Below are 11,052 nucleotides of genomic sequence, written 5' to 3' on the forward strand. Positions count from 1 at the left end.
CAAAGAGAAACTCTCATAAAAATACGACAGTAATTCTTTTCAAGAATCTATGCGATTTTGTTAATTTTAAACAGAATTGTTGGGGTCGATTCCAGAGGCCAGGTCTGAAAACGGGTGTGGAAAATGACAAATTTTTGGTCTGTTTAGGAGAACCAGGCGGCACACCCCCATCCCAAATTCCCAGAAATACCCTTCCGGGACTGCCGTGAAGAAGTGCCTCTCACTCCTCCCTACTTATTTTATGAAAAGCCCTTGCAAATCCATTGGTCCACCCCTGGGATGGTTAAGTACCACGTGGGTTCCTTGCATCGATCTCTTTTCTTCCAGCCCTCGGTGGCTTTTGCAAGAGTAAGAGATATACGTGAATGTTTTCTTTGTTTTACGTCTATAAAATAACGTCCTTCTTCCCGTGAAACTTCTTAAACGTATATTTATTAGCTTTGCTTCATGTTTATCTTAATTTATCGTTCGACTAAACCAAAGCTGTTTTGAAACTTCAATTGGAATAAGGAGGTCGTGAAGCGGTTGGTCTTCGAAATTAGAATCAACTGTTAAGCGTATTAAAACTTTACGTCCCGTTACAATGTTTCTTTAACAGAGAGGTTAAGGTTTGAAGGCTTTTCAACTAAGTTCAATTAATTTCTGGCAAGGTCTGTGAGAACAACTTCAGGTTAGAGTAGATCTCCTCGAGCATACATGATGTGGTGATGTAAGGGGATGATCTTCGCAGTGTATATCATCGTTATCACCCCTTTCGAATGTCAGCTGAAATCAGGTGTCATGGCATTCTTGGATGATCTCTGTACTTAACAAGGTCGTCCTAGAACATAACCACAGCTAAGGGCAAATTTATTTTACAGTGTGTAAGAAAGCCTCGCAAGTTAATTATTGATACTCGAAACTTGAATTGTGACTTGTTGATTCATCTGAATCAGAAAGCAAGCTTTCTCTCCCAGGAGTGCTTTTCTGTAAAAATATTTTGTCCCCCTTTCCATCTAGACAGCCTCTCCTTTAGACAAAGTTTGAGTACAATAACCAAATAGAGCTATGCTAAGTTACTTTCTACTTATTTGACAATTTTCAGTGTTACAGTAAGGCACAGTTTGTATATGATTAAGGAATTAAGTGGAATGTAATGCTATCACAAGGGTAAAATTGAAGGACAGCTCCTCTCAAAAAATCTCTTGGCTGTCTGTCGCTAGACTGTCCACCAACAGATTAAAAGTGACCCTGGTGTATTAAAGAAAACAGACACTGAAACTCTCTCTTCTACCTTGTCAGTTATGAACTCACATTGTTATCTCAAATTGTCAAACAGTTGGCCATTTGTCAGTTGACTGTTGGCCTCTTGTCGGCTGTTTGTTGGCTGACTGTTGGTTGTCTTTGGCAGACTGTTGGTCGACAGTCGGTTGACAGATGCCTGACAGTTTTTGGGGGAGCTCCTCTTCAATTTTACCATTACAAGAATGTCAGGGTTGTCAGAAAGTTTTGAATTAGACGACTGAGTTGTCAAAGTAAGCGTCTAGTCCAGGGATATTTTATTTAAATAATGCCATCCGTAAAAAAATGCCAAGCAGGGTAGCCGTCTGATACTAAGGAAGTAGGCGGTGATTTTTGCCGGCAGCCAGCTACTTTTGACGACCCTGCAAGAATGTACTTATTGTATATCTATCTTTGAATGCTAGGTTGTTCCGTCGTTACTTTTTTTTGGCACATCCAAGCATTATGTCTGGGGGCATTGAAGCTCTACAGTTAAAGGAAGAAGATGTTACAAAGCTACTTGCTGCTGGAGTCCATCTGGGTGCCAGCAATGTAGACTATCAAATGGAAAGTTACGTTTTCAAACGAAAACCTGATGGTAAGAAAAACTTGTGCAAGGGATTGATGTTTTTCTTCCATGCGCATAATCAGAGTGGATAATATACAGAGTCTCAGAAGCTTGTAGGTTGAAAAAGTATCATACCATGCCACCTAGTTCAAATTTATTGATGTACAAATTCTTGCATTGGTTAGGTTCTAAGGCATTGTGTCAGTACTGTGTTTGTTGCCCAATCTCTTGAAGATTTAAGCCTAGTATGTTATGCAACTGGGTAAGTACTGAAAATAAATTTAATAGAAGAGTTATTTTAAAACTTTTCCTAGGTGTTCACATCATCAATTTAAGAAAGACTTGGGAGAAGCTGCTCCTTGCAGCTCGTATCATAGTGGGCATTGAGAATCCTGCTGATGTGTGTGTGATTTCTGCCAGGCCTTATGGACAGGTAAATTTAGAACATTACACAGGGTTGGTACAGTGTCTTGAATTCTTGAAAAAAGTCTTGAAATTTGCCCAGAAATTTTCCAGACCTGGAAAAAGTCTGGAAAATGTAGTTTAAGTGTGGGAAAATGGCAAAAATTCTAGAATTTGTTTTTCAAAGCTCTAACAAGTGCTTTGGAAGAGAATTTTTTTCCTTTTGGTCAAATCTTATTCAATCTCGGCTGTAAATTTGCAGCGCACCATGAAAATAGCGTGGTTCCCTGCGTTTTTTAAGGTCTCTATTGATCACCCATTTGATAACCTTGGTCTAGAAAAATAAATTATTGTTTTGAAAAAAGTTTGGAAAAAGTCTTGAATTCTGGATCCAAAAATCTGTATGAACCCTGATTACAGTGCTTACTCAATTGGTGATTGGCCTAAGTCTAATGTTAGTCATAGATTTTGTAGCATTATCCTCATAGTGAGGGTAACTCATGAAGAATGGACTGTTTCTGGTTTCATGTACTGTAAAACATGAGTAGATGGCGTCCATGAGACGATCTTTAGATGGTGCAAAGCAACAATTATTGTGTTGAAAGGTGACATCTTCTGAGGTTGCTTAAATACTTGTCGGTGTTGTCAGTGTCTGTGTCTTGATTTAATTCTTTTTTTGGTTACATTTAATTTGCATTTGTTTTAAACTGAGTAACATAGATCTATGTTGTGCTTCATTTTTATCCTTGGTTTAAATTTCATTTTCCATTGTTTCAGACTCATTATCGTACATGGTAATGTACGATAATGAGTCTGAAACAATTATCCATGAACAAAAGAGAATAAAATTTAAACCAAGGATAAAATTGAACCACAACATAGATAACCACACTGTATACAAAAAAGAAGGGGAAAAAAGCCAAGCTGGATAAAATTACAATAGGACTATTTATTCCTGCCTTTCAAAGTGTTTGTGAGGGGGATCTTCGAGATTTTGTTCACATCTTGGGCATTATGAAGAAGTATTTAAAATGTTCAGTTTAAGTCTTTTTGATAATGTATATTTTGTAACAGAAAAACAAGAATTTGGGTTCATCAACGGAATTGATAAGGCAGGTTAGCCAGTGACTCTGGGGGATCTCAATCCCCCTACGGTGGCCAACAAGCCACTTTGGGGTAAACAAACTAATGTTATGTTATGTTGGTATTTGATAGCGTGCTATTCTAAAGTTTGCATCCCACACCGGAGCTACAGCTGTGGCTGGACGCTTCACGCCGGGTACCTTTACCAATCAAATTCAGGCGGCTTTCAAGGAACCACGACTGCTTGTTGTTTGTGACCCACGCACTGACCAACAGGTAAAAAACATTCAAGTTCATAGAAGGCAGTTAACATCAAGTTAATTATGCCTTTATTTAGAACTGATTTCTTCCTTTTCTTTTAATTATGGGTTTTGAGTACCTTTTTAAATTTTTAATGGCACTTAATTTTGCAATTTGTAAAAATTTTCGAAGACTCCCAACAATAATTTATCTGCTCCTCTTCCTTCTTAGGATTGACACTATTCAGTTATGAAAACATGTTGTCTTGAACACTTTGATAAATAATACCCTGTTAACCTTTGAAGTGTAAGGTTGTGTTTCTTCTCAAATAAACATGTTCACCAAACTTTTAAAAATTACAACTTTGGGTCACATTCAAGGCATAATGGAATAATGATCCTTTATGACTGATCAGACTGCGCCAAAACATTGATTCATTTGAAACAAGAAGTGCAATATTTTTGAGTGACTAATGTGTAATAATATACTTTGAGAACATGAATTTGGGAGTGGTGCGTAGGAGTGTCGCATCTATTTCCATGGTATCTGATACTGGTAACTATATTCTTCACAGCCCGTAACTGAAGCATCATATGTGAACATCCCAGTTATTGGATTCTGCAACACAGACTCTCCACTTTCCCATGTGGATGTAGCAATCCCGTGCAACAACAAGGGTGCTCATTCTGTCGGTCTCATGTGGTGGTTACTGGCAAGAGAAGTGTTGCGAATGCGTGGTAGCATCAGCCGTCAGCATCCTTGGGAAATCATGCCAGATCTGTACTTCTACAGGGATCCAGAAGATGTAATGATTACAAAAACAATATTTTTTATTTTGCGTTATGAATAACATAGGCATTTGACAGTGTATGAACCAATTCTCGAGACTGTTAGTGGCTCTTGTGGGTCCTCTCATGAATGGCATGTCCCTGCGAAAGAGCAGTGGAAAAGACAACAGAACAATGCCCCTTATCCCCAAAACACCTGCAGCTGCTTTATTTCTTGATCAAGAAATACAGTTCATGGGAGCTGCATGTCTTTTCTTTTCACTTGAAAGCAATCACTATTTCAGTTCAATATAGGAAGTCAGTTTAACAAAACTTTGAGGCCAGAGTGGGCTAAATTTGAATTGAATTAAACAACAGCACACTCAGGGTAGGAACAACAAACTCCTTTAATAACCAACAGTTACTGGCATTTTGGAAGAAGGCACAAGGATAATTATGATAATTAGGTTTACCTAAACTAGGAAATAAATTTATTGTATTCTGAAGTGTGGCATAAAATCAGTTCATTCTTTTCGTCGTCAGGTTGAGAAAGACGTCATGGAACGGGAACAAGAAGAACAGGTGCAGCCAGCAAGCACCTATACTAGTGATTGGGCTGGTACAGTTGATCAGGGTGCCGGAGAGGTTGGTAGTAGTGCAGTCAATTTCTTTAACCCTTTTAGTCCCGAGAGTGACCAACATCAAGTTTCCCCTAACAATATTAATACATTATAAAAAGAAAAGGTTGGGAGATTTAATAAAATGATCACCTCAGGGAAATTGCTCTGATCTTTTATCAAATTCTTGCAACTTATTCTTTAAGGAAATGTATGGAGATCAGTTTGGAGAATTTTCATTATTATTAGGGACACTCTGGATCAATCCCATGGTCGCAGGGTTCAAAAAACTCCTTTGCGGACATCTACATTAAAGGGGGAACATGCATTTACATTCACACCCAAATAAAATGAGATATTTGGACAGACTGGCCACATTGTAATTTGACTGTACAGATTATATTTTGCATTTCGTTTTAGAACTGCAAAGGGTCTGCAAGTCTGTAATAAGGAGCCATAGTAGTTTGACTGAAATTATTTCAGTCTAATGCATGTAATTCTTGCTGAGGATGCAGGTGCAGTCTTTATTAGCAAAACATTATCCAGACATGAGAGAACAAAGCAGAAAAAAGGGGAATGCTACTCTCCCTACTTTGAGCTACTCCCGTCTATCTGAATTCTCAGAATAAGTTATTATTAGCTGTGAGATTTTTGTAGGTGAGAGCTGTCCTGATAGTGGTCAATGAAAGTTGGCAAACCTAAATAAAAGGCATCCAAAGCCTAGTTTAGCACTTGTTTGAGTTTTCTTGAATTTTATTTCTGTTATTTCCAGTGGGGTGCTGAGCAGATGGGAGTTCCAGCAGTCCCATCTGGTGTGGTTGGTGGTGAGGATTGGGGTGCCTCCACCAAGGAATGGGGCAGTGAAGTTCCTGCTGCTCCAACAAAGGACTGGGCAGATGTCCCAAGCAAGGACTGGGGTGACCCTGCACCCAAAGAGTGGGGAGCTGAAGATGTGCAACCAAGCAGTGACTGGGGTACAGCTGTGGCAGATGCAACCAGTGGAGGAGCTGAATGGGCATGATTTGTTGACTAAAAGCTCACTGACTGTAACACTTTGAAAGAAGGAAAATAAACTTATTCCCATGTCTCAATACTGGCATCTGCTACTAATTTGAATTTAATGCATCTTCTTTCCCTTAATGTATGTTTTCATGGAAACCGGTCTTTTCTATACGAACTCAAGCATTAAAACTGTACAATGAATTTCGTTCAATTTAATTGCAGTTTGTGCATGAACAAGAGAAGCACTTGGGGTTGATATTCCTCTTTCTTTAAAGTAATTTTACTTGACCTGTGAAATGGAGTAAAAACTAGGGCTAATAGCCACAAGTAAGCAAGAGAAGACAATGGAATTAGTGCATGATAGCACGTAGTATCATGCTTATGGGTTAAGTAAAATCACTCTAAGCCAAGGACTTGAACCTATTTTATGCCTTGACTGAATCAACTCATGTGGAAATGACCCATCAAATGTTTTGAGCCAGGGAGTTTAAAATCTAGTGCGAAAACGGGATGCTGTAAACTGGGACTTATTTACACCAAACTCATCCAGAGGTGATATCTGGAATAATCAAGGTCTCAGTAATAATGTTATGAGCCTTGGGCCCTCGGCTTGGCTGATAACACTTACATACCATGACTATCATGGATATCCCAAAGACCTCATCCAATAACAGTTTAAAATCCAGCCCACAACTAGCTACTGCATTTGAGATGAAAATGTCCTACAGTGCAAACAAAAGCTATTTTCATTACCCTATATCTGAAACGTGAAACACACTATGGTCCTATGTAACTGGAGGATCACCATAGGCCATCAGTTGGACAGAACTGCAAAAGGTGTACTGTCCACTGGTAAATGTCTTGGCAGAATAATGATGTAATGTGGTCGTCAACAAAATTTGTTTAAACATTTATTTTATTGTGCCAAAGTGGCCTTCAAATGAACAAAAAACCCCTAAGTAACAAAACAATATGGCAGAAAATAATTCAAACACCTTACAGGATAAAACACTGTAAAAAAATCAAAATACAAAGAACTATAATGCTTCAACAAAATTCATGTAATTAGAAAATTATGTATTTCCTGTTTCCACACAAAATCCCCATGAAATATAAAACGACCTATTTTCCTCTAATCCAAGCTTGTTTAAGTACAGTGGCACTTTTAGGGGGTTTATAACTAGGCTGTAAAGACTTTTTAGATGATGCAGGTAATGATGGAAATTCCATTTCAGATACACCATTACTTTGTATTCCTACATTCCATGCTGTGCCTTCACTGTGCCACACCCCAGGGGCCTTTTTGCTTGCCTTTCCAACTTTACCTCTGCTACTGCTTTCACGTTTTGCTTTGATCTTAGCATCCTGGTGAACTGATAGAAGTTCATTTTTTCTCTCCTCGTCAGGTAACAAATCCACAAGTTCTAAAAAAACCTGTGAGAAATTTGTTGCAAAGAGTTCGCAGCAATGTGCATAGTACTCTGCTGCAGAACAATCACCTTTACGAAACTTTCCAGACACTGCCTTGAACTCATCAAACTTGGTCTTATCATATCCCAGTAAGCCCCTAATCTTCTCAATAAGCATTTGGTTTCTCTCTTGTTTACTGTTACTTGTCTTAACTTCCGGTTTAGAGACAGTGGTATCTTCCACAGGTGCAATATTTTCTTTAACCTTTCCTTTAGCTATTTGTGAGAAGGCTTGAAAGCCTGGAGGAGGCTTCGTACGGGAAGTCTTTTGTGGCACTGATAATAACGGAGGCTGACGAGCAGCTGCGGCAAAGCCAGGGGGTATGGTGTGAGGTTGTTCTTGTAATTGAGCAGAAGCCTCTAAAGAAGGAAAGTCATCTTTTGAATGCAAAGAAGAAGCATTTGCAGCTTGACCATAAGAATATGATGTAGTAGTCTTTTTGGTTTCCTTTGATTTATCAACTACACTTGAAACTTCCTGAGAACCAGCTAACACAGGAAAGTGAGCGAGTGCAGCTGCAGTTTCATTAATGTTTGCAGTGAACTCTCCATTATTGCCTCTGTCTTCGGATTTATGCTTTTTTGGTTCTTGTGGTTTGGATGATGGCGATGGCAGCTCTGAGGGATTCTCTTTGCTTAAAGAAAGTGCCATGGCAGTCTGCAGATCTAGTTTTTCATTTCTAAACAAGAGGACGAAAACACTTTTCATTACTACACGTACTCTGCAGTCAGTTTAACATAACGATCTAAAATAATATTGTATCAATAAAAAAATAACATTAATGCTTCTGTTAACAGTTCAGTCAAACCTTTGCCGAAGAACATCTCTCCTTGAAAGTTATTCAAGGCCGCCAGCAATTGCAAGGGGTGCCTAGATAGAAGCCCTACATGCAGAACTATCATTAAAGGCTGTAACTTGTAACAACTGTTATGGCTGAGCTCACTTGATGTAACAGTTGATCAAAGTGGAAAGGTGAAGACAACACTAATAAATTTTTTGGGAGATGTTTAATAAATGTATAGCCCAATCTTCGTTTCTGTTGGCTGCTTCAAAACGTAATGAAAGTACCAGCCCTGGTACATGTGGCTCTTGATCTTGTGTCAAATTCTCCTGAAAGCATTTCTACTTTGACCCAATCAACCCTTAACGGTTTAATATGATCTACAGAAAATATGATAGGCAAACTAAGCTGCACTTTCAATGCAACCATGACTGAACAGTGCGGATAACATAAGCTAATTCTGGCTCCTAACCAGCTCTAGACTGGTTTGGCTATTGTGTCAGCTTGATTTGATGTTGTGCCAAGTTTACTCAGTGTGCTTGCTTTGCAAGATGGATGAAGCTCACATTTTTTAGTGACTTATTGCAACAGCATCTTCATATAGGAGTTGCGGTTACATTTCAACGGCAGTTGTTTTCCCTCACTAAGTTAAATGCTAACCTTTCTTATTTTATACACTCGAATAACTTATGTTTTAAACATCTGCATTCACGGCTATTTACTTCAAAAGAAATAGAAACATAAGGAACTGAGCCCATTACTTTGTATGTATGGTCTAAAATGGAGTGAGCAAAGTCATTCATGCACCATAGAAAATGGGACAGTTGTCAGCAGAGGCTACTTTTTGCACACATCTATTGTGAAAGAAGAGTCTCTGCTTGTAAGGTAAGTTTTCCACTTTGATCACCCATGAGACCTCAGCTGGGTTACTGCCCTTACCAACAGCACTGCCATATATACTTCAAGGCAAGGACACGTAGAAGTGAACCTCCAAAACTTTCTAGTGTCATTGTGAATTTAATGACAGTAAGTGTCTTACGCTGAATCTACTCCAGGAAAAATGCTTGAATTGCTGTAAACTAGACCTTCTTTTGCCTTATAATGTGATTTTCTGGGAATTTCACACATTTATCACACACTATCAGTGGGCCTGATAAGAGTGAGATCTTTACACACCTGTTATCTGCAGAAGCACTTCCTCTATTAACTCCTTTATCTCTTTTTCTAATTCTCTGCTCTGAGGCCCTAACCTCAGCATAATCTCTGCCAGTTATAATGGCACCTTGATTGGCCTGAGGTCTTGGACGAGGAGCAAATGTAATGTCCACTTCAAGTTGACGAGCTTGACGAGCCTGTGCCTTTGATAAGTTCCCAGAATGCTTTGCAGCACGATGGGCTTGAAAATCAACCTTTGTACGAAAGACTGAGGTGAACTTTTCATTAACACAGTCTCCCTCTTCACAAAGGAAATGGAAATCACGAAAGTGGATGCGGAGGTTTTGATAGTTGGGAAAGTAATCCTGACTGCCGTCACGCTCACAGAAATGACACCAAAAATGATCCTTTCGTAGATGTTTGTGCAGCTCGTCATTATCCAAGAAGCGCTCATCACAAAACTCACATAGGGGATGCCCCTTGTGCGATTTGTCATCTTTGTCGCCAATTCTTCGATGTGTGGCCAAATCTGATCGAGTGTATGCTTTGAACTCAAAACTGAACTTCCGTAAATGAGCGACGCAAAGATCACAATAAAATTTTCCATGCTCCCTTTTCACATGGTCCCGTAGACGTTCAAAATACCTTTCTGGTGCACGATTTGGGCAGAATGGGCAGCGATGCTCCATAAGCTGTTTTACACTTGCTTTGATTTCCTTATTCTGGTAGAGAATCCCCGGACGCTTGTCACTAACAAAGGAGTTCCTTCTTGCAAGAAGCTTGTCATAACTGGTTTTTTCACGAGTTAGGAATACCTAAGCATCAAAAAATAATAATACAGTTTAGAGAAAAAAGCAAACACAACGGCAACACAGCCCATTTTTTAATCCATCTCCACTTCCTTGAGGGGGATAAAAAGGGAATGTTTCCTGCCAGCATTACAGCAAAATACATGACTGTACATTGTACATAATATCACTTAACGTAACACACGGGAGGAAATACATATAAGCTACACTCACAACATAAGAGGCCATACTTTAAGAATGAATGAACTTTTATAAAAATAAAATACTAATCAGCATATTTTAACACGCGGGTCCAAAATGATGTCGCGGCAAAAATACAAAAACTTTAGAACCAGCTCAATTAGTAACAAAAAGGAACCACAATCGCTTTTCTGATTTCCTTTCCAGGATACTTTCCCATCATATTTATTTGTTGCTACACTGTACCTGTAAAAAAGCCCCAGCGAAAGATAAATTCTAGGTGGTAAACAAAACGATTTGTTTTTTTAAACACAGCCTCTTACAATAAATATTTGAGCCTAACGTTAAATCCTGCTACATTTAAGTATTTTTGTTTCTTAAGAACCCTTTTACCTGAATCAGATCAGCGCGACAAATTGGACAGTAGGTCTCTTTGCAAAGGACACGCATTCGAACACAACACTTATGGCAGACTGGATGATCACAGGATCCAACGGCGTAGAACTCGACGTCTTCGCAGCAGACAACACAGAGACAGACAGAATCTTTACGAACACCTTTAGAACTCATCTTTTTTCATAAAACTCACGACTATAATAGCAAAAAAGAAGCGATAAAGAGACCTCAACACACCAAGATAAATCCGGTAAAAATGGCCGCCTAGATCACGATCAATGCCCTTATATGGATGTGAGATTGCGTCACAAACAGACCGGAA

At 39.0% G+C, this 11,052-nt stretch overlaps 2 protein-coding genes across 2 annotated transcripts; one reads left to right on the forward strand and one right to left on the reverse strand.

Moving 5' to 3' along the window:
• Positions 1-289: 289 nt before the first annotated feature.
• LOC140940825 (small ribosomal subunit protein uS2-like) lies at positions 290-6,028 on the forward strand. Its single transcript, XM_073389783.1, has 7 exons — positions 290-348; positions 1,686-1,858; positions 2,143-2,261; positions 3,446-3,589; positions 4,128-4,358; positions 4,864-4,965; positions 5,710-6,028. Exons 2-7 carry the CDS (start codon positions 1,726-1,728, stop codon positions 5,956-5,958), a joined length of 978 nt encoding a protein of 325 aa, XP_073245884.1. The 5' UTR covers positions 290-348; positions 1,686-1,725; the 3' UTR covers positions 5,959-6,028.
• Positions 6,029-6,748: 720 nt separating this feature from the next.
• LOC140940251 (uncharacterized) lies at positions 6,749-11,003 on the reverse strand. Its single transcript, XM_073389153.1, has 3 exons — positions 10,728-11,003; positions 9,367-10,160; positions 6,749-8,088 (listed from the first exon to the last, which is right to left on the reverse strand). The coding sequence occupies exons 1-3, from the start codon at positions 10,902-10,904 to the stop codon at positions 7,062-7,064; spliced, it is 1,998 nt and encodes a 665-aa protein (XP_073245254.1). The 5' UTR covers positions 10,905-11,003; the 3' UTR covers positions 6,749-7,061.
• Between the last annotated feature and the right edge of the window lie 49 nt (positions 11,004-11,052).

The sequence above is a fragment of the Porites lutea genome, chromosome 6 (assembly GCF_958299795.1).
Source record: "Porites lutea chromosome 6, jaPorLute2.1, whole genome shotgun sequence".
Lineage (NCBI taxonomy): Eukaryota > Metazoa > Cnidaria > Anthozoa > Scleractinia > Poritidae > Porites > Porites lutea.

Coding starts and splice junctions, on each gene's coding strand:
- LOC140940825 (XM_073389783.1), top strand. CDS start 1,726: ATGTCTGGGGGCATTGAAGCTCTACAGTTAAAGGAAGAAGATGTTACA. Junction 1,859..2,142: donor TTTCAAACGAAAACCTGATG/GTAAGAAAAACT, acceptor AACTTTTCCTAG/GTGTTCACATCATCAATTTA. Junction 2,262..3,445: donor CTGCCAGGCCTTATGGACAG/GTAAATTTAGAA, acceptor GGTATTTGATAG/CGTGCTATTCTAAAGTTTGC.
- LOC140940251 (XM_073389153.1), bottom strand. CDS start 10,904: ATGAGTTCTAAAGGTGTTCGTAAAGATTCTGTCTGTCTCTGTGTTGTC. Junction 10,161..10,727: donor GTCGCGCTGATCTGATTCAG/GTAAAAGGGTTC, acceptor TTTGATGCTTAG/GTATTCCTAACTCGTGAAAA. Junction 8,089..9,366: donor AGTGCTTCTGCAGATAACAG/GTGTGTAAAGAT, acceptor CCTCTTGTTTAG/AAATGAAAAACTAGATCTGC.